The following is a 24299-nucleotide window of genomic DNA, read 5'->3' on the forward strand; positions in this document are numbered from 1 at the left end:
TACAACAACCATCACAAATTATACAACCATCACAACAGAACGGAGGACAACTGAGAAGCTTCAGGCGGTGACTGATGCTTGGCCATGTCCACATTCCTCTGTGTTGACAAAAATGTGTAGAGGAATGTGGCCGTGGAATTCTCTCAGTTGTATATACTAGAGCGGTGCCCGTTGGGCACTGGCCTACTTGGAACGATGCAAGTTGGAAATGAATGCCCCATCCCAGTTATTATGTCTGTGTCCCTTTTATGCCCATACTGTATATGGAGTTCTTTGTCAGGCATGCCCAAATATGGAGTCTATGCAGATGTCAGAACACCATTGTGATGTCAGAACAGGCCAGCTCCATATATGGAGATCTAGGGGTGATCAGGTGTGATCAATTGGATCATTTGGGCCCTGTCCAGAGCCTGGTCAGAGCCTTTTGTGCTGGTTCTGGACAACGGTGTATCCCACCGACTCAAGGCCGGGCACTGCACTCCCTGCGATGGTGTGGAACGCGTGTGTCAAATTTGAAGTCTGTGGGGGCGAATGGTGGACTCGACACCGGGCACTGCACTCCCTGTGGTGGTGTGGAACGCGTGTGTCGAATTTGAAGTCGGTGGGGCGAACTTTACGTGTATTACAGACATACGTACACACGTACGTACGTACACACAGAGACTTGGTGCATTTATAGATAGATATTGATAGATGATATGGATATGTTACGTTTGTGATGCCGTGCAGGAGGATGCTAAACGCACACCAGTCTTAGTAGTGGTGCCAGCTTGATTGATTGATTGATTGAAGAATGTATTAACAGTTTGCAGAATTACAGTACATTTCAAGCACAAACTCAATACAAAGGCTGTTAACTGTGAGTGGACGACCCAATTAAGCATTACACTTGTTTCCAATAGGGTCCACCATGTTCAAATCATCAAAACATTTAGAGACGTACAAATAGACACTTCTATAGACAGAACAGGAATTCATCATAAAGGAGGTAAAAAGGGAAAAGAAATATATACAGTGAGGGGAAAAAGGGGGGGGCGGTGGGGGGGGATTCAGATTTTACGGGGGCCAGTTTCGAATTGCAGCCATCCGTAGGTGCCCTTTGAGAGCGGTTTTGAAGGAGTCAAGGGATTCGCATGTCTTAATGACAGTTGGTAGGGTGTTCCACATTTTGGTGGCATAGGAGCGAAAAGAATTTAGTCCCTTGTTTGTGCCGAATCTGGGTTGTACATGGTTCGTTGCACTCCCTCTGGTGTTGTGGGTGTGGACTTCGTTAACATTAAGGAAGTATCTAGACAGGTACATGGGTATCTTGGTGGTGTATCGAATCTTGTGGACCAGACCCATTGCAAGATGCTGTACTCTGTCGTCGACCCTAAGCCATTCCAGCCTGTCGAAGTGGGCAGGGGTGAGGTGGGTTCGGGGGGCTAGATCAAGTAGGAGCCTGACCAGTTTGTCTGGAGCCTGGTTTTAAGGGCCTTTGAGGTGCTGTGGTACCAGGAGGTGCATGCATAGTCAAAGAAACCCTGTACAAGGGCTCCTGTTAAGGTCTTCAAGGTGTTTTTGTTGACCAGTGAGAAGATCCTGTAGAGGAATCTTGTTCTATGGTTGACTTTTTTGATTACGTTGGTGGCCATTTTATCACCAGAAAGATTAGCCTCCAGGATGGAACCTAGGTAGGTAATTTCAGCTCACGGCAGAAACATCTAAAGAGTTAAGTCTTAAAAAGACAAAAGAGTGGCTGCACACACTGATAGCCAAAGAGCCGATTATTTATTAGGATGCAGAGTAAAAACCAACGTTTCGGCAGTATACAACTGCCTTCTTCAGGGTATCATTGTGACGCCACCAGCGTCCACCATCCTGCCACGAGTCCATTTTAATATAGGATCTATTATAGTGTCATGTTCTGTACTGTACAGTACAGTAACTCACCCTGAGGATTTCTCTGCAGATATACGCTGTCCATTCCTCCTTCAGAGAGCTTCCTTTGGTGTTTTTAATGAGGTCTGTTACTGAGCCGGCTCCGCAGAACTCCATCACCAGCTGAACACACGCACACACACACACACACACACACACACACGCACGCGCACGCACGCGCACACACGCACGCACGCACGCACGCACGCACGCACGCGCACACGCACGCACGCGCACGCGCACACGCACGCACGCACGCACGCACGCACGCACGCACGCACGCACGCACGCACGCACACACACACGCGCACACACGCGCACACACACACACGCACACACGCACACACACACACACGTCTGTATTATTTTTTTGAGTTACAGGATTACTTGTAAATCACATTAATACAAGTGAGGGAATTGCATTTGCCTGCAGAGCTTAACAGTATATTGACACAAACAAAACACTCTCCTGCTGCATTCACACACTAGCAGTGACAAACTGTCCCTGACCGGTGGAAACCTTGCAAGTCTAAAACTGTTACTTATCAGGAAATTCCCAAAAGAAAGTGTTCCATTGGATGCAATGTTGTGATTTAGTCACACGCTCTTGTTGATAATCTTCACGGGCCTCAGACTGGTCCATGAAAAGCATTACCGTTGTACAGTACCATCCATTATTTTATTCAACTATATAGACAGAGGGCCGATACAGTCTGTACAACCCAAGCCACCTAAGACGACTACAGTCATGGTTTGTAGTAAGTTGACAAAATGGATTTGAGTCATGAGGACCATAGGTAATAAACGTTAAATCATTTTGGAATGGTGTGCCGAGTGTTTGGTTTATTTGCACATTCACAGTTAACTTTACGAGATGCAAATTTACAAATGAAAGCCTCTACTGTCTCCAAATGTAGACAGTAGAGGCTTTCATTTGTACATTCACAGTTAACGTTATGAGATGCAAATTTACAAATGAAAGCCTCTACTATCTATAAATGTATTTTGGACATAATCATCATCAACACAACAGCTGCCAAAAAATTACGGGTCATGCGCTCTGGCTGCCCCCCGGCCCGGCTTTGGCTGTCCTGATCCGTTCTGTAAATGGAAGAAAAACTCATTCTTGCCATTGTGCTTTTGAACACTGCCCTGTTCATTTACACGAGTGCTTCTCAAACTTCTTCTTGTCAAGCAAGGACATCATTTCAAAATGTTTTGAAAATAGCTCACATGCAATTTTTAAATAGTCTATGTACTGTATATAGGGCTAAAGAGGTAATCTTGATGCTATATTAACTAATTTAGCTGGAACCCATTCAAGGACCCCCGGGGGTCCACAGACCCCCTTTGAGAACTGACTTCAACGCTGACTCAGCCACAATGTAGCTGACCATGGCTTCTGTCGTCAGCGCCGCCAGTATGTACCAATCTCTCTCTCTCTCTCTCTCTCTCTCTCTCTCTCTCTCTCTCACCCATAGCTGGTCATCCATGCCAGGCGGGTTCTTCTTGACGAAGGCTCCGTAGTACGTAGCGATGTTTCTGTGATGACTGTACTTCTTCAACATGTTAATCTCTGCTTTAATCTCTTCCTCTTCATCCTGAAGAGAGACACATGCGCACACAAATTAAGGCCACACTGTTTTATGCAGTGTGTGTGTCAGGCTCTCCTTCAGTCTCGTGAGCAGGCCTCCTCCAACTGTGTCGGTCTTTATCTCAATGAGACGAAAACTGAATACGTAAATATATCTCTGCTGTCGGGAGGAAACCTCATAACTCCAAAATGTTCATTTTTCAGGAAATAAAGAAAACCTTATATTTTTTATATCAAAGTTGGTGTTGTAGGGTTAGGGTTAGTTGCTTTAGCAGACATTATGAGGGATGGCAATGAAGGACCGGATAGTCTGGCATGGCATTGTGAAATCCATGATCTCGACCACGTTTAAAAAATGATGATGTGCGTGCGTGCGTGCGTGCGTGCGTGCGTGCGTGCGTGCGTGCGTGCGTGCGTGCGTGCGTGCGTGCGTGCGTGCGAGCATGTGTGTGTGTGTGTGTGTGTGTGTGTGTGTGTGTGTGTGTGTGGTGTCACTCACTCCTGTGACATCCATGACCTTGATGGCAGCCAGCTGGCCTGTCTTGACATGGCGACCCTGAGAGAGAGAGACAGAAAAAGAGAGAGACAGACAGACACCCAGACAGACAGAAAGAGAGAGAGAGAGAGACACCCAGACAGACAGAAAGGCAGAATTGAGAGAGAGAACAATGAAGTGAATAAGCAGAAAGAAGAGGGAGGAAGGGAGAAAGTTTGACAAAGATACAATTAAGAAATACTATTCACAACAGCAGAATGTGATCTTGTTCTCACACACATACACACACACACACACACACACACACACACACACACACACACACACACACACACACACACACACACACACACACACACACACACACACACACACACACACACACACACACACACACACACACACACGTATACACTGCATCTATGCTGTACATACTGTATGTACACACGTATGTATAATCCATGTGACTATCGAATATTATCTAGATCTGTATAAACATTTCAGGTACACACGCACGCACGCACGCACGCACGCACACACACACGCATGCACACGCACACGCACACGCACACGCACACAGTCACACAGTCACACACATCATTTCCTTGTAGTAACCTAGCAACAGACCGGGCAGGTTGTTTTGTGACAGCAGAGGATGTGTGTGTGTGCGTGTGCGTGTGCGTGCGTGCGTGCGTGCGTGCGTGCGTGCGTGCGTGCGTGCGTGCGTGCGTGCGTGCGTGCGTGCACGCTGGGGGCTTGGATTGGTAAGATATTTCACACTCTGGGTTTATACCCAGACATGCACCGACATGCCTCTGCTGCACAGACCAGCGTACATGAGGAAACAAACATGTGCGCGTCAGGGATACCGTCAGCGTCAGCCCACGGTGTGTGTACACTCTCAGAGTTAAATTAACATTGATTTTACAATATAAATTGGGGGTCCCAGAGATAGAAATGCCATTAAATGGGGGGCCGTAGACTAATGCATGTCAAACTGGGGGTCCTTGAAATTAAACTGGTTGAGAATCACTGCTAGAGCCGTAAAAATCTTCTCTTATGGGAAACACTGTAATAGGCCGGATCCAAAACACTGATAGGTCAAGAATAATAGAGTCCGCAAACCATTTTCTGCTCCCAGAAATATCTTTACTTAATAAATGGTAACTCGAAACGTTACCATTGTGTGTGTGTGTGTGTGTGTGTGTGTGTGTGTGTGTGTGGTGCGTGCGTGCGTGCGTGCGTGCGTGCGTGCGTGCGTGCGTGCGTGCGTGCGTGCGTGCGTGCGTGCGTTACTCTTGTTATTATTCGGTTCGAACCTGAGACACCTTCCATTGTCACATTGTCTGCCTTTCATCATGTTTTCAAGGTTTAAAACAAACTTTATGTCACCGACTGGTACAAAGGTTGATATTCTTATTATTCTATCTCTGAGATCATTATGCAAACGTCAGAATCGATAAAATAAATCTTTGACTGTTCTTCAACTTGGTCCAAGTGTCCAAGTAAAGTAGTAACGCAAAATGTAACTGCAACACCGAATATATACGCAATTCACAAGTATGTATTGCATCCCTAGTCCCTGCGTTAACACAATTATTTCAAACTTTTAGTTCAATTACAATTAATGAATGATTATTTAAAAAAAAAAACAGTAGTGAAAATACAGTAGGAGATCTACGAGCTTGTAATAATCTAATCTAACATATTGAAACTGCGTATATTCTTTCTACGACCGAGCATAGACATGGTAACGCCCCGTCTGCCTCTGATTGGCCTACCGACACAGCCGGTGTCTCCGAGGTGGAAGATACATGCTGGATAGTCTGCTGCGCGAGGTTACTCCATGGTGGGAAATAAATAAATAATACAAGTCAAGTACGATATATAATAGCTACAAGAGAATGACAGCTTGGCACGCGCGACAGCAACTTATATTTTTGAAACTAATTGATTTGGTCAATTAAAATAAATTATTTCCTGTCGATAGTAGTTGATATACCGTATATAAAAAGGTGAAAGCCACAAAAAACATCTAAAAAAAAGAAATAAAAAGAAAAATGAAATAAAAAGAAAAATGAACATCTACAGCAGGGGTGGGCAACTGGCGGCCCGGGGGGCACATGCGCTCCCACCCTCGCCCAATGCGTCCCGCATGTTAATATCAGAATACTGATATAGTATTGATTTCAGCTGTTACAATTCCAAACCCGCTTTAATTACTTCATAGTATACTTCTAGTATTACATTACTAGTATAATGACTAGTATTAAAATGTTATTGTCTTTTTCAGTGATATAAATTGGTTTTCAATGTAATGAGTCCCAGGATGCAGGGGTGGTCTTTTAGATGAGTCCCAGGGACATTTTATGAGTCCCACTTCAATGACGTTAGGAGTTAGCAATTTTTACAAATTGCAGCATTTAACTCCCATTTCATTTTATATGGTTATAAATAATGTGGTTATATTCATGTAGAAAACAGAAGAAGAAATGATTATTATAACTAAAGCTAGCAAAATAGACTAGAATAAAAAAACAGTACAGTAGTACAGTAGTGCATCCCGTGCAGGATGCAGAGGTCGTTGTTTTATTGCGTCCCTTAACTACAAACTGCGTTTTGATTTTAATCTCAGCTTTTTGTGTCCAATGTAGTTATGTTAACAGTTCATAAAGTTAACATAATAATAACTAAATGCATTTGAAAGTCAATAAAAAGGTCACTTTTCAGGATTCCAATTCAAAAATAGCAAAACAGGTTTTCAATTCAAATATAGCAAAAAATAGCAGATCTACAAGCTCAAAACACGTTGCATTGCGACGCGTTTTGAGCTTGTAGATCTGCTATTTTTGCTACGACAGTAATATGCACTGTGGCCCTTCGTCAAAGTTGCCCACCCCTGATCTACAGTATAATCAGGCCCTTTTTGAAACTAGCTCCTCGCCACTCGCCCTACACACTTCCACTTGGTTTGAGCATAGATATATAAATAATAGAGATGGCACTGGGATTCCCCTCCCATCCAGTGCCGTCACTATGATTTATATATCTATGCTCAAACCAAGTGGAAGTGTGTAGGGCGAGTGGCGAGGAGCTAGTTTCAAAAAGGGGGTCAGTGTGTGTGCTGGAGCCTCTGCCTATCAGCTCACGGCTTCACGTTGTAGCGTTCAGAGTATGGGTTTTATGCCGTTCAGACTATGGGTTTTATGGGTAAGTCTTCCATTGGCTTAGAGGCAGCCTTAGAGACGAGGCAGCCAATCATGAAAGAGCTACTAGAGGTGGTAGCAATAAGTCCAGGCACTTTTCAAGCACCTGGCAAAAACAAATCAGTGCCACAATTATTTGATGAACCTATTCGATATATTTTCAGTTTATTTGTCCAGCCCTAGTGTGCGCACGCACGCACGCACGCACGCACGCACGCACGCACGCACGCACGCACGCACGCACACACGCACGCACACACACACACACACACACACATGCACTCAAGATGGTCTTGGGTTACCTTGTATTGCATCAGACCCTCAGTTTCATTTGACAGAGCAAAAACAGCTCCTAACGGCATAGTTGTGTCATTCTCTCTCTCTCTCTCTCTCTCTCTCTCTCTCACTCTCTCTCACTCTCATTCTTGTGTTGTTTCCATCCCTCGCTTCACTGCTCCTCTCTGTCTGCTCCGTTTACCCTGTCTCACCCCCCCCCCCCCCCCACACACACACACACACACACCACCCCCACTCCGTCCATCTCTCATTGTGTCAGTGGATGCATGTTCAGACCTGTTCTGTGCAGCCAGTAGACAGCAGCATGTCAGGAACAGCACATACATACACCGTACACGCACGCAAAAGTCCAACAATCAATTTCCAGCGTATCTTTCAAGCTGGCAGCCACACCCTGATTCACACACACACGCACGCACGCACGCACGCAGCCACGCACGCACGCACGCACGGTTTCCCTTACAATGCAACCCGGGAATCCATGTTGCAATCAAAGCCATATCTGTTGCATTGCATTTCCACTTTCCACTTTCCTGACAGATTTAGTAATCCGGCTCTAGCTTCAACCAACCTTCCAATTAAGCCCACTTCCAGGGAAGTACTTGACAACGTTTCGCTTATCAGGGGAGCCTGTGGGATAACTAGTAATAAATACATAACCTTTTAAAGTTTAAAAGGTTATGTATTTATTACTAGTTATTTAAACCATACATCGTAAGGCTGGAGTTTGAATCGCAGGATGTAACCTGTCCTAGACTAGAATATACTTTAGGACAGGTTACATCTCCTCCATGTCGTCCCACATTCCAATCTTTCATGGTTGTTTCTTCAAATCGACCGTGTTCATTTATGTAACCCTGCACGTAGTGTTGTGTGTACTTGGAACTCTCCGAGTTAAATCGCCACTCTGAATTTGACTGCGTGCGGTCCCCTGTCAGCCCCTGTCTGAGTCATGTGTCAGCGCGCTCCACCAGGGAGCGTTGTTATAAAAGGTCGGTTAAGTTATTTGGTGATGCATTCAAACCGGTAGGGTGACTAACACGTCTGTCACATCCACTTTTTAATCTATTTCAACACAGTTTCTTATCAGCGAGGGAGGGAGAGAATGGTACGGGAGATAAATATACAGTGACAGAGAGAGAGAGAGAGTGTGACAAAGACACAGAGAGAGAGAGAGAGAGAGAGAGAGAGAGAGAGTGTGACAAAGACACAGAGAGAGAGAGATATATTGATAATGGCATTTCTTTGTATGATTGCGTTATGTTCGTCATATCATTGAGAACATGCAGCTATGGCAATACTCGCACAGTCATGCTGATTACGGAACGTTGAAGCTGATAGAGGGGGGAGTGAAAGAGAGATAGATATAATATAAATGTAAATAAGTGGGAGGGAGAGAGAGAGAGAGAGAGATAGACAGACAGACAGACAGAAAGGCTGATTGGCCCAGTTGTGTTGTGTGACTGACTGCCCCACAGCACCACAATACACTGAGCTGCACTCTGTCTTACAAAACAACACACAGAAGCTAGGTCACACGCACGGACGCACGCACGCACGCACGCACGCACGCACGCACGCACGCACGCACGCACGCACGCACGCACGCACGCACGCACGCACACACACACACACACACACACACACACACACATACAAAGACAAAGGCACACACAGTTGGACATAAATAAAATTAATTAACATAAATATATACAAATACAACACACACTTACACACTCGCACACACGCACACACTCGCACGCATGCACGCGCACGCGCACACACACACACACACACACACACACACACACACACACACACACACACACACACACACACACACACACACACGCGCACAAATGCAAAAGCCCAGGGGAGTGGAGCAAAGCTAGTCTGAATACAGAGAGGTTAAATCAGGTACAGTTCCTTATGGGATCAGCAGTCTGTCTCCGTGTTTGCAGACAGCGTTATTGATTTGAGACAATGAAACATTGTCTGTCTGTGTTTGTCTCTTTTTGTAGAGTTTCTCTGTCTGTCTGTCTGTCTGTCTGTCTGTCTGTCTGTCTGTCTGTCTGTCTGTCTGTCTGTCTGTGTCTGTCTGTCTGTCTGTCTGTCTGTCTGTCAAATTAGACAAATGAGGCATAAGAAGGGAGTAGGAGCAGAAGGAAAATGAAGATAAGGACAGGAGACGTAGGCATGGCAGGTGGACAAATAGAGATGAGGACAAGGAGGAGCAAAGAGGTGGAATAGGAGGAGGAGGGATAGAGGAGGAAGGACTGGAGTACAATCCTCATGGTTAATTTAACTCAGAGAGCGTGTGTGCCTGCCTGGCCCATGATGATCCTTACTTAAAGTAAGTGTAACTGATGATTTTACTGAGTACGATTCTTTTTAGAAGCCCTGAGGCATACAAACACACCCGAGTCCTCCCGTTCAGACAAGACACACATTCCTGACCTGCATACACGCACGCACGCACGCATGCACGCACGCACGCACGCACGCACGCACGCACAGCTGTTCTTTTAATTAGTTCATTTCTACCATTGAGTTCCTATAACATTTGAAGCCAAAACTCTGATTTGACTCATTAATTAAAAAAAGAATGCAATTTCTGCTTTATCTGGATAGAGAGACAGTAAAGGTGAGGGAGAGAGAGAGAGGTGGGGATGACATGCAGCAAACAGCCTCAGGTCAGATTGTAGCCTGAGTCAGCTCAGGACGGACTGCAGCCTTATTTATGTGTATGTGTTCTTCAGACAGAGATATTTATGTTGTTTACAGAAGTGGTTCTAAAACCTTTTCAATGTCAAGGACGACCAAATTATAATGTACAGTATTTGCCTATTTGGCTGCCGATCTGAAAATATTTTGTGCCAGGGAGGGACTCAGGGACCCCTATACAAGATTTGTGTTGTTTAAATGCTTAGAAATATTCCCAAATATAAAAACCGAAGTATAATCTCACAAGGTGTGGGAGAGAGAGAGAGAGAGAGAGAGAGAGAGAGAGAGAATTGATATTGCCTATTTTGTTTATTATTACTGTTTTATTATTTGACCTTTTCCTCTGATTTTCCGTTATTCTTACGTAATTGTTATCCACACTGTTGAGACGCTCCACGTGCAAGAATTTCCCTGCCTATAATGCCTCTGCAAACTGTATTGCAAAGTGTATGTGAACAGATGAAATAAAGACAGAGACAGACACAGATAGATTCACTGTGGCATGTCAGTCAATAAGAGCATTAAATAAATAAACAGACCCCTGGTGTGTTGAACGGCCCCCCTGGCATCCTCTTAACTTATCACCTCTACTCAGCCCTGCTCGACAGTTATACTACCTCATCTGTAAAGGTCCCAGAGGGGTCAGGCAACAACCATGGCTTCTTGCCTCGGGCAACATGGAAGACAAACCTCAACTCTCAGCCTCAGCCTCGCACTGCTTACTGTTTGACCTGTTCGACAAACAGCGCACTGTCTGGAACAGGGTTGACTTCTTTACTTTAGTGAAGAGCAAAATGTTCCTTAATGAGTCTACGGTTCATGTTTCTGTCTCGAACCTTTTTGACCGCAGACTCCCATCAGAAAATATTTTGTTCCAGTGACAAGGTATGTTATGTGGTTAAAATATTAAAAAAATAGCCCTGATTTTTTGAAAATACAGTAAGTAAATTTGATTTATATAGCACTTCTCACAGAGAGAACCCATAAAGTGCTTTACATACAATAGGGATAAAAACACAGCAATTCAAATAATTAAAATGAAGACAAACACAATACAATAGAACTAAGATAAAATCAAGGACATCCCGCAAATGCTTGTTATTATGTCCTAGTGGAGTTATAAAGTGCAAATATGATTGGGTCAAGAACCAAACCCTGGGGCAAACCGCTGGAGAGGGGGACAGAATCAGACATAATTATGAGGGCCTACAGCTGCTGAAAAGCATCTACCTGTGTGATAAAGGGTAGAACACTCCCCTGTGACGGCACCCACCCAATCCCATGGGCCTGTCAATCATGACCCTGTGGTCTACAGCAGGGGTTCTCAACCCCTGGGGGGGGTCGCCAAATTATTTTGGGGGGTCCCCAAATTATTAAAAAAAATAATAATAATGTTGTTGTTTTTTGCAACTGAATGGCTGGAAAATGGAAATTAAGAGTTTACAATAGTACGTGGTGCATGCATAAACGTTCCTTAATGATTCTATCTGGTTTCAGTGTTGATTTATGATATATTTTCTCTATTATTAAGGTTATTTTTGCAGTCAGTTTGTATTGGTGGTGGGGAGGGGAGCAGGGCGGGGGTCGCGAGACATGGCCAAAGCATTTCCGGGGGTCCCCAGCCAAAAAGGTTGAGAACCTTTTTGGTGTCCACAGGTCCACAGTCCACAGTGTCAAAAACAGACATCATCAAGTCATTTTAATAGAGCCGTCTCTGTGGAGTTTAATAAAATGAGCATTTAAAACGTTTATAAGCTGGTTAGTAAAAAAACAAAAACAAAATCTTTGAAATAAAAGGCTGATAATTGCTATGTATGTAGCGAGGAGTCTAAAAAAGTCGCTGTAACGGCCTGTTTAAAATAGAGGGGACTTGGCAAGAGACCAGCGAGCCATTTATAATGGAGAGTAGAAAGGAACCGATAGACCCAAAGATGTCTTTCAGAGATGTTGGGATGATGTCTAACCGACTGGATGCATAGGCGCCGGAGGGGGGGTCAGAATTGGGGGGGATGACTAGTCCATTTACAGTATTTATTTGTTTTTCCCGGCCAGCGCTGCTCTAGCACCGTCGTTGTGTATTGGCTGCATGCTTGCCTCTCGCCGCAATGACCATTCTGGCTGTACGTGCAGTAACTACAGCTGCTCCCAGTCTCAACTCCATCAAGGTGTCAGACAAGCTAATACACAACACATCATCATCCTTTGTATGCTGGCTGTAGGTGTGAAAGCAGCGGATGCCCGCGGGGCTCGGGCTGCTAGATTCAAGTGCTGCTGTGATAGACTGGCTGACCATGGGATCAGATTACTGCAGTACAATAAAGGATATAGGGGGAACAAAGTTATTTCCCCGTCAGTTAAAGTGAGAGCCGAGAGAGCACGCACGAGGTGTGGCCGCGCGCGCACAAAGAGCATCAAACCTCTGTGTGATCATGGATTATACTTTACTTATTCATCGAGGTGAAATGCAACGTAATGTCATTCCATTGACACTTCTGTAGCTAGCTATTCATGAATTAATTATTGTAGCCTCAATTCTGAGCGGATTTGCTTGAGGCAAAAATTACCCCAGGTCCGTGAACCCAAACTGAAAGCCACCAACATTAAATCTGGTCGCATTCACTATGAAAACGTGCATTTCCCGTCAGTCAGTCAGTCCGTCCGTCCGTCACCCCACGCCTCCATATATGGTCATGCCTCGTGACATCACATGACATCATCAGGGATGGAGATCAATATTAAGCCCATATATGGGAATGCCCATATATGGAGATCCCTGATGTCATCAATATTGGCCAGCAACTCTACAGCTGACCTCAAACCTCAAACCCTTAGTTCTCCATATGGAGCTGAACTGTTCTGACATTCCATATGTTGATCCTTCCCCATCCGTCCTTCCTCTTCAATGTCTCCCTTTTGACTGATACCTGTCCATGCCGGCAGCCGGCGAAAACTAGAGTTCTCAATCTCAACAGGCCCGAAAATGAAGGCCCGGCCCTAACTGGGCCCTCATCAAACCCTGTACACTCAAGACACGCTCCATATATGGTCAGTACAGAATTCATTCCATATGCTGATCTGACCCCCCATGCCAAAGCGTCAGTGCTCACCCAGCAATCTGCCGTCACCCAGGCGGATGCATGAACGCGGTTGCTTATCGCCCTGCAGTCTGCCGTCACCCAGGCGGATGCATGAACGCGGTTGCTTATCGCCCTGCAGTCTGCCGTCACCCAGGCGGATGCATGAACGCGGTCGCTTATCGCCCTCAGTCTGCCATCACCCAGGCGGATGCATGAACGCGGTTGCTTATCGCCCTGCAGTCTGCCGTCACCCAGGCGGATGCATGAACTCGGCCGCTTATCGCCCTGCAGTCTGCCGTCACCCAGGCTGATGCATGAACGCGGTCGCTTATCGCCCTCAGTCTGCCGTCACCCAGGCTGATGCATGAACACGGTCGCTTATCGCCCTCAGTCTGCCGTCACCCAGGCTGATGCATGAACACGGTCGCTTATCGCCCTGCAGTCTGCCGTCACCCAGGCTGATGCATGAACGCGGTAGTCGCGCTAGCATTCCTGAGCTAGCCAGATGTAGCTTAGGGTCAGGGCCTACAATAATGTGAATTATGCGTGCGTGCGTGCGTGCGTGCGTGCGTGCGTGCGTGCGTGCGTGCGTGCGTGCGTGCGTGCGTGCGTGCGTGCGTGCGTGCGTGCGTGCGTGTGTGCGTGCGTGCGTGAATTGTGAATAACAATGAAGCCTTACCTTATAGACCTGTCCATAGGTACCATTGCCAACAAGTTCCACCAGTTCAAATATACCAGCTGGATCCTAGAGAGAGAGAGAGAAAGAGAGAGAGAGAGAGAGAGAGAGAGAGAGAGAGGGAGACAGAGAGAAATTTAATGAAATGTGATCCAAGATGGACTAAGGAATTCCTTCTGGAATTTGACATAACATGTCGGACACACAACGTCATCATCATCATCGGCGATCACTCGGTGTCGAGTATGATGGTCCTCCTGATTGGTCTTTATTGTGGGTCCTCAGATGACTGAAAAGACCAATTCTGGAACCACCCACTTTTGTGCATTGTTGTGAGGTGCTGGGGGTGGGATGTGGAACGGCCTGTTTGATGATGGTTGATCTCCTTTCGTTGCTGTCGCTTGACTGTGGCAGCCTTTTAGGGCAAGGTTTTAGGGCGTTTCTCGCCCTCAGGGCATCTTACTGGTTATTGTTGTCACACTCTCTTGTGTGAGTGAGTGTGTGTGAGTGTGAGTGTGTGTGTGTGTGTGTGTGTGTGTGTGTGTGTGTGTGTGTGTGTGTGTGTGTGTGTGTGTGTGTGTGTGTGTGTGTGTGACAAACCAACTGAATGTGAGAGGCTTTAAGATTCTTTGTTTATTAAAGGTTTAACCCTAGCATGCAGCAGCAGCAGCAACAAACGGACGTTTTGGCCCGTAGGCCTTCCTCAGCGTAAATTACATACATAGACAATGTTGTCACTTATATGGGGACCTCGGTGGCGTGCTACACACATAGCGGTGGCGTGCTACACACATAGCAGTGGCGTGCTACACACACATAGCGGTGGCGTGCTACACACATATCGGTCCAGGTGCAGGACCTCGGTGGCGTGCTACACACATAGCGGTCCAGGTGCAACACATATCCAGTATCTCATATATCTCATTTTCCCCCACAAGAAGTTCAAGCCAAAAACAAAGAAGAAAAACAAGAGCCAAACAACAAAAAACAAGAAGAAAACAATAATAAGGCAGTCAACATTTGTTATACATTTTAGATTTTTTTTCCCTCACATTCCTTACATGTTCGTAACCAGAGGGGTTGCGGGATTGATTCCCTAAAGCTGGGTAAATCTTGGCACTCAATCCTGTTTTCGCCACATGAACAATTACTACAACAATCCCTATTCTGGGGCAAACATGCAGCTAAAATAGCAGATACCTACAGGCTCACAGCACGTCGCATTGCAGCGCGTTTTGAGCTTGAAGAGATATGAGGGCAACACACACAGGCTGCAAACGGCGCGCGTCGAAACATTGTTTTCAATGGACCTTATGCCACACCGACGGCATCAGACGCGCGTTCACGCCTCGCCCTGCACTCCAATGCGCCGCTGTTCTATTTCCAGGCGTTGCTGCGCTGTGAAAAAAGATTGAATTGTTATCACAACGTGGCAGCCGCGCGCCAGCGCGTCGCGTCCTATCGGTGCTTATTGGGTGGCCCTGATGGGCGGCACTTCACGCGCGTCGATACTGTGCTGCTACGCTGTGTGTGTGTTGCCCTATAGAGCGTCGCAGTCCCGCCCCCTACCAGGGCCCAGGAAATGATTCCCCGTTCATTTTCCTCATAGACATTTCAAAAAGTATTTATTTAAAGACCTTTTAAGCGTCGTACAAAGCCAACTCGAGTTGTGAGAAATCATGACAACAAACACAATTTTTCGGGCCAAACAAATAATTAGAAAGAAGAAGAAAACGGCAGGTTACAACACTTTTTTTCTTGTTTTTCTTCTTTGTAATTATTTGTTTGGTCCAAAAATATTGTGTTTATTGTCATGATTTGTCACGACTCGAGTTGGCTTCTTTAAATAAATACATTTTGAAATGTCTATGGGAAAAATGCATTGGGAATTATTTCCTGGGCCTGTTGTCGTCATGAAAGGGGGCGGGACTGCGACGCTCTATAGATCCACAACAGGAGTGTGCCTGCTAGTATAGACCATAGAGTATATAAAAGGATAGAGACTGAACTGGCGCGAAGCTCCGCCCCCCCAGCTATTCATGTCAGTGGAAGTTGCTCAGTGGCGTTTTGAAGCACCCAGAAGACTGCCGGAAGTACCGTCTCAGAACGTCTACTTCCGCATTTGACCACCAAATTTTGGTGGTCAAATGCGGAAGTGCAACCGAGCGCTCAATGTTAAAGCCCAGCTGCACGGGGTTTCCCGGTCATGAATCCACGGGTCCGCCTGTAGTCCCTCCTCCTACCACTAGGGCCCAGAGCTTCAACGTTGAATAGCCTCACTGGCCCCTTGGTATAGACCCCTGGGGGGCTCCAGTCTACTAAAGTATGGGGTTCACTATTGGCTGATCTGAGCTGACTTTGGGGTGAAGACCTTTGACCTCTAATAGCGTGTGTTTGTACAGGGCGGATCCTTCCAGTGGCTCACAGTAGAAGACTGTAGTTACAGTGGTGGGGAAAGTACTCACATTGTTTTACTTAAGTAAAAGTATCAATACTGCAATGTAAATACAAAGTAAAAGTCCCTGGGTAACCAAGCACAAAAGGATTGGTATCAAAATGTAATTAAAGCACCAAAAGTAGAAAGTACTCATGCCGAATTTCCCATTTCACAACTTTATGTACAAAATCTATTAAGAGCTTGTAGATCAGCTATTTTCAAAGGCCGCAATGTTGTATATAGGGCCGAAGTGGTTAATGTATGATTTGTAATCAAATCTAAATCTACAAAGTAACTAGTAACTAAAGTTGTCAAATAATTGTAGTGGAGTAAATGTACAATATTTGCCTCTGAGATATAGTGGAGTAGTAGTAAAATTGGAAATACTCCAGCAAATTAAAAAGAAAATACCTCAAACTTTAGTACGTGAGTAAATGTACTTATAGTTACTTTACACCGTTATACAGATTCTTCACACTGACCAACAGTAGAGAGCTGTGGTCTATACTGGACTACAGTTCCCACTGACCAACAGTAGAGAGGTGTGGTCTATACTGGACTACAGTTCCCACTGACCAACAGTAGAGAGCTGTGGTCTATACTGGACTACAGTTCCCACTGACCAACAGTAGAGAGCTGTGGTCTATACTGGACTACAGTTCCCACTGACCAACAGTAGAGAGCTGTGGTCTATACTGGACTACAGTTCCCACTGACCAACAGTAGAGAGCTGTGGTCTATACTGGACTACAGTTCCCACTGACAAACAGTAGAGAGGTGTGGTCTATACTGGACTACAGTTCCCACTGACCAACAGTAGAGAGCTGTGGTCTATACTGGACTACAGTTCCCACTGACCAACAGTAGAGAGGTGTGGTCTATACTGGACTACAGTTCCCACTGACCAACAGTAGAGAGCTGTGGTCTATACTGGACTACAGTTCCCACTGACCAACAGTAGAGAGCTGTGGTCTATACTGGACTACAGTTCCCACTGACCAACAGTAGAGAGCTGTGGTCTATACTGGACTACAGTTCCCACTGACCAACAGTAGAGAGCTGTGGTCTATAGAGCGTCGCAGTCCCTCCCCCTACCATGGACCAGGAAATGAATCCCAATGCATTTTTCCCATAGACATTTCAGAAAGTATTTATTTAAAGACGGTTACGCCACGGACAAAGCCAACTCGAGTCGTGGCAACTCGCTTTACGGTATTTTTATTAATATGAAAGATTGCATAAAATGTGTACAGGTAAGCCAGGCAGCTCTCAAAACCACCTCTGCTAAAAACCATGCAACTACAGCAAGCTATACCAAGTTACCAACAGCCTACCAGTACCATCCAGAACTCGACGAGAAGAAATGGGTTTTGAAAACTCAAACTCAATGGCAACTCATGACAACACAAACAATATTTTGGACCAAACAAATAATTACAAAGAAGAAAAACAACAAAAAAAGTGTTTTTTTCTTCTTTCTAATTATTTTTTCGGCCCCAAAAATTGTGTTTGTTGTCATGATTTGTCACGACTCGAGCTGGCTTTGTCCGCGGCGTAAACGTCTTTAAATAAATACTTTCTGAAATGTCTGAGGAAAATGAACGGAGAATCATTTCTGGTCCATGGTAAGGGGCGGGACTGCGACGCTCTATACTGGACTAGTACAGTTCCCACTGACCAACAGTAGAGAGCTGTGGTCTATACTGGACTACAGTTCCCACTGACCAACAGTAGAGAGCTGTGGTCTATACTGGACTACAGTTCCCACTGACCAACAGTAGAGAGGTGTGGTCTATACTGGACTATATATACTATATATAATATGAGAAATCAAACAAACCCGTCTTGATCACATGACTGTAGAGATCATGTGTACCGATTTGAGTGAAATTTGGATAAAGGAGTAATAGGAAAAAAAAAAATGTACATGTCGGCCTCCTGGTGGCGCTATAAAGAGCAGATGTGACAAATTCCAAGTGCAAGACAGGGCCCCACATCTCTTGTTAACCTCAAATGATCCACCTTGAAATAATCCTGCAATCACTAATCATATATTAAAATCACGTATTCTTACCATGGCCACCCTTTCATGATTCACAGTAAAGCAAAAATGTTCCAGCCGACATTTCTCTTGACGGTAGTCAAATCGGATTTCTACTCTTTTCGTTCTTTCTAGACAGATGCAGTAGTGTTACTAATTACTTTGAATTAAAAAAACAATATTGCTGTACTGGTTGAAATATATAAGCATTATTTGTAAAAGCAACATAAGCCTCGATCTTTCTCCTATGTTCCAATTATAGTAAAATTCAGAACAGGATCCAGGTAAGATGGAATAAATGAGATCCTTCTTATTGACGTGTCTGGTTTTATCACTATTGGGGTGGAACATTAGTCTAAATGTCACCTAATGATCTGGAGGATTTTTAGGATTACTGAGGGTGATTATTTGAGAATAATTAAAGTGAAGTGCCAGTGGAGATAATGGTATGTCACCTTTAGCCAAATACCTTTTCAGGGGGCTTAATTTGTATTTAATTCACACTCAAAGAGCATTTGTCAAAAATAAATGTGTGAGTGCGGTTGGCATAGAAACCAGCTGATTATACTTGAGGGGGCCAGAAATTAATAGAGCAGGGATCTGAAACCTTATAGAGCGTCGCAGTCCCGCCTCCTACCCGGGACCAGGAAATGAAATCCAATGCATTATTCTCATAGACATTTCGTAAAGTATTTATTTAAAGACGGTTACGCCGCGGACAAAGCCAACTCGAGTCGTGACAACTCATGACAACACAAACAATATTTTGGACCAAACAAATAATTAGAAAGAAGAAAAACAACAAAAAAAGTGTTGTAACCTGCCGTTTTTTTCTTCTTTCTAATTATTTGTTTGGTCCAAAATATTGTTTGTGTTGTCATGAGTTGTCACGACTCGAGTTGGCTTTGTCCGCGGCGTAACCGTCTTTAAATAAATACTTTACGAAATGTCTATGAGAATAATGCATTGGATTTCATTTCCTGGTCCCGGGTAGGAGGCGGGACTGCGACGCTCTATAGTGGCAGGGTAGTAAAACGGAGAAATGTGTGCTTTACGGTATTTTTATTAAAGGTATATTCAGTGATTTCACTTAATTCAAAGATCACTTGTTTTGTTTTGTTGTGATAATCCTCCCTACTATAGAGTGTGCTGACCATATAAGGAGTTCCTCCATGTCCCCAGTGTACCCCTGGGGTCAAAAACCGTAGGTTTCGTTTTTGGCTAGGTGGCCCAGCCTTCATCCAATCAGGATAGAGAGGGGCCTTCCGCCAATCATGATTGAGCGGGGGCAGGCCTTGGTGTGTGTGCTGTTGGCCTGTTGCGCGTCTCCCCACTGTAGTGCGTGCATGTGCACATCTTGTTACCGGGGATATTTCCAAATCACCCAAAATCCAAATCCAAATCACCCAAAATCCAAATCACCCAAATCACCCAAATCACTGAATGCTCTTTTAATATGAAAGATTGCATAAAATGTGTACAGGTAAGCCAGGCAGCTCTCAAAACCACCTCTGCTAAAAACCATGCAACTACAGCAAGCTATACCAAGTTACCAACAGCCTACCAGTACCATACCTATCCAGAACTCGACGAGAAGAAATGGGTTTTGAAAACTCAAACTCAATTTGAGACTGCAATGTGGAGGGCAGACTGTTTTGGTCATATGGCTTTTGTTGAGAAGCCAGCCATCCCACATGAAGTATGGGCTCTGCATGCCCCTCCAGCTGCAGTCGTTTGACAACGACCTCTCAAAAGTATGTGTGCAACTTACTAAATACATGCCCCACATAATAGAGCGTCGCAGTCCCGCCCCCTTTCATGACGACGCCAGGCCCAGGAAATAATTCCCAATGCATTTTTCCCATAGACATTTCAAAAAGTATTTATTTAAAGACCTTTTAAGCGTCGTACAAAGCCAACTCGAGTTGTGACAAATCATCACAACAGACCAAACAAATAATTACAAAGAAGAAAAACAACAAAAAAGGTGCCGTTTTTTTCTTCTTTCTAATTATTTGTTCGGCCCAAACAATTGTGTTTGTTGTCATGATTTGTCACAACTCGAGTTGGCTTTGTACGAGGCTTAAAAGGTCTTTAAATAAATACTTTTTGAAATGTCTATGAGGAAAATGAACGGGGAATCATTTCCTGGGCCCTGGTAGGGGGCGGGACTGCGACGCTCAGCGAAGAAGATCATAAAGCAGGACCAGGCATCGAAATGACTGGTACTGTATGAATCTGTGTATATGCATTCTCAACTCAACAGATAATGCAGGTTTGGCACAACATTGCACTGTACTGTAGGTGGGATGGGTGTTGTTAATACCCCTGGCATAGAGTCAAGTGGTGCACATGCAGCCTTGAAACTGAAGCGGAAATGGATGGCACCACCACGGTGCCAAGTGTCAAGGACACTCTGAATCACAGAACACTGGTTGGTTATACACTATGCAAGTTTGGTTTTAAAGGCGTAGTAATAGTATGTAACATACATACATACATACATTTTCTTTGGCCCAAAAACATCCCTGTCTACCAAAACAAACAGTGAAAACACCTAAATACATCCATAGGACAATGTGTTTCTGCAGGTAAACACCAGCACACTACTCCAGTGGCTGCTGGTATAGAGCAAAATTATGGGTGAAATGATGTGTAAATACAGGGCAAAGTTACATACTATGCCTTAAAGCAGGGGTTCTCAACCCGTGGGTCGCGACCCCTCGGGGGGTCGCCAAATTATTTTAGGGGGTCCCCAAATAATTTTCAAAAAAAAAAAAAAAAAAAAAAGATTTATTTTTAAATTTTATTTTCACTTTTTTCAAAAATAGCAGACCTACAAGCTCGTAGCGCGCCACTCGGTGGCGCGCTATGAGCTTGTAGATCTGCTATTTTTCAATAGCTACATTATAACAATGCTTAAAACACCAAAAGGGGTTCCCGCCCAAAATGGTTTAAGGTTATTGTAGCAGTCAATTTATATTGGGGGTCGGGAGGGGGCGGGGCGGGGGTCCCGAGACATTGCCAAAGCATTTCCGGGGGTCCCCGGCCAAAAACGTTGAGAACCCCTGCCTTAAAGTATTGAATGTCAGGCTGGTGTAATTAGTAAATGTTCCCTATTCAGGCACAACTCGAGGTTCATGAACAAACAAAGCAGGGTTCCAGATGACACATCTGCTGAGCTTTCACACGATAAGGCACAGAGACCAGGCATGAAGTGACCTTTACTTCAACACCTTACACAGCCATAATGAACGGGCAGAATGGTGGTGAACTGTGGCTCCAAACAATTACTTTCATTTACGTAGTAACAAAAAGAGCCCAGACTCAGCGGCTAAAGATCTTTCTTTTTTTCCTCACAAGAGTTATGGGAAGATTAATCATGAAGCTTAGCAACAGGACAATATAAATACACTGTGGTACATTTAGGCCTGACGTCGAAATTTAAAAAATGTCTTCTAAATCATGACAATTTTCTGAACAAACCTCATATTTCTATATCAGTGGTTCTCAATATGTCAAGGACCCCAAAAATTATATGTAATATTCCACCGACCCCCATCTGAAAATATGTTGTTCCAGGGACAAAGATTTGAGTTAAAAACTGAAACTCTGAAAGAATATATATTCAAAGATTTGAGGAACATTTTGACGTTTTTTCAAAAATAGCAGACCTACAAGTTCATAGCGCGGCACTCGGTGGTGCGTTATGAGCTTGTAGATCTGCTATTTTTCAATAGCTAATTTATAACATAATGTTTAAAACACCAAAAGGGGTTCCCGCCCAAAATGGGTTTTAAGCCATGGCCAAAGAAGGACAAGTTATCTCTAGAACAGGGTCTACAGTAAGAGTGTCTACTGTATCTACAGTAGAAGGTTTTCTGAAAATGCATGTTTTCCCTGCAGGTTTTATTAATTTATTCACTGATTAGCCTTGCTAATTCCACTGCTTTGCTACTGAAAAGAAGTGTCCAGCAGAGGAATTGTATAATTGAGGAATGATTTTGTATTGCCTGTCATTTTCTTTTGTCTATTCCTTTGTACCTTGTATTTGGACCTGAGTCCGCTAATACAGTTTTAATTGATTCGGAATATAATTAACATATAACACCTTGGCAAAATGTCCCGCCCCCCTTTCTCACTGACAATGTTCTGACAATTGATGAGATAGACCTTTAACCCATTTTGGGCGGGAACCCCTTTTGGTGTTCGCATTATGTTATGCTTTAGCTATTGAAAAATAGCAGATCTACAAGCTCATAGCGCGCCACCGAGTGGCGCGCTACGAGCTTGTAGGTCTGCTATTTTTGAAAAATCGAAGAACGACTGACATAGAAACATAGCTTTTTCAGAAAACTGTCAGGATGTAGAAGACATTTTTAGAATCTGACTTTACTTATAAGAGTGTGCACCCTAGCTGACTGTGCTTAGCAAGGTCACAGAGAGACAGGAAGATTTCTATATAGTGTCTGAAAAAGGAGAGACATGTGAGAGCTCTCCAGGACAGACGACACCTCTGATCTGTGCTTCAAGGGGTGCCCCGACCAACGGACTGATATGGAGCGGATAATAGATTTGCGATATAACAAGTCATATCTGCTTTTATCCATGTTCATTTGCTGTTCATAAAGAATAGCAAAGGCTCGCAACTCACTTTGTAATGCTCCAAGTATTTATTCACAATCACAGCAGGCAGGACATACAACGTTTCGACCGGTATTGGTCTTTCTCAAGTATTCATATACGGTGTCCAGTATATGAATACTAGACCGGTATTGGTCTTTCTCAAGTATTCATATACTTGAGAAAGACCAATACCGGTCGAAACGTTGTATGTCCTGCCTGCTGTGATTGTGAATAAATACTTGGAGCATTACAAAGTGAGTTGTGGGGCCTTTGCTTTTCTTCATGATATCTGTTAGTTTAACAGTTTGGCTCAGCACCAAGATCGGAGGATAACTGTTTTATTTTATTCTGAACATTTTCTGTTCATATTCATATCATATCACGTGGAGTCGTGGACCCATTCATTTTGGGATATGTATCCCGGTAGTCATTAAAATATGCCAGTTCTTAAGGTCCCATGAGTTATGTTTACAGCCTGTTTATTGGACTTTGGATAACCTTTGAACTAAGTACGACGCAACACAATGCACTGACAATCTATGTGGGGTCCTTAAAATTAAAAGGTTTAAGAACAACTGTAAGTAGTCCAATACCAGATCGTGCGGCTATACTGTAAATCCATGATGTCACGAAACATAACATAACTACAGCACCATAGTCTGCACCAAGAAATGCCCGGTTATTAAAATCGAAAGTGAAACTCATAATGTTATTGTGTGCTGTTGTTTCATCATGTGTTGCTGTCTGATAACTACCACAAATGAAACTGTTAGGATTCAACTGTAATATTATATAGGTGCCATAATGAAGGGAATTGGACTCCGCTTTATTACAGGAGCAGGTTTCAGACACATCACTGTGCACTATATATCTCAGTAGAATGGTCTTCTCTGGCTCTTAGAAGGAAACAACATGCTACCCTGTTCACGTATAAAGCACTAATTGGTAAACTACCTCTGTATTTAACAAAACTGCTAGATCTCAATACATCAGCTTATGGTACCAGATCACAAGATACGCTTTTGTTGAAGGTACCAAAAACTACTACTAAATTGGGAGATACTGCCTTCAGGGTGTATGCTCCACATTTATGGAATAATTGTCAAAACAAATTGAAGTTGAATGACCTCACACTAGAGGAAGGCATATGCACCTGCTTTTTGTAATATTTGGTTATAAGGTTTTGTTTCTGTGTGTATGTGCTT

At 44.2% G+C, this 24299-nt stretch overlaps 1 protein-coding gene across 2 annotated transcripts in view; it reads right to left on the bottom strand.

The window, feature by feature from the left end:
- Nucleotides 1-24299, bottom strand: part of tnikb (TRAF2 and NCK interacting kinase b) — a 75859-nt gene that overhangs the window by 46455 nt on the left and 5105 nt on the right. For both annotated transcript variants that reach the window (XM_079490325.1, XM_079490326.1), the window contains exons 2-5: nt 13994-14059; nt 4014-4070; nt 3396-3521; nt 1933-2043 (exon numbers count right to left, since the gene is read on the bottom strand). In XM_079490325.1, the coding sequence (XP_079346451.1) occupies nt 1933-2043; nt 3396-3521; nt 4014-4070; nt 13994-14059 (360 nt within the window). The remainder of the gene's footprint in view (nt 1-1932; nt 2044-3395; nt 3522-4013; nt 4071-13993; nt 14060-24299) is intronic.

This window comes from Electrona antarctica, assembly GCF_951216825.1.
Source record: "Electrona antarctica genome assembly, chromosome: 20".
NCBI classification, from domain to species: domain Eukaryota; kingdom Metazoa; phylum Chordata; class Actinopteri; order Myctophiformes; family Myctophidae; genus Electrona; species Electrona antarctica.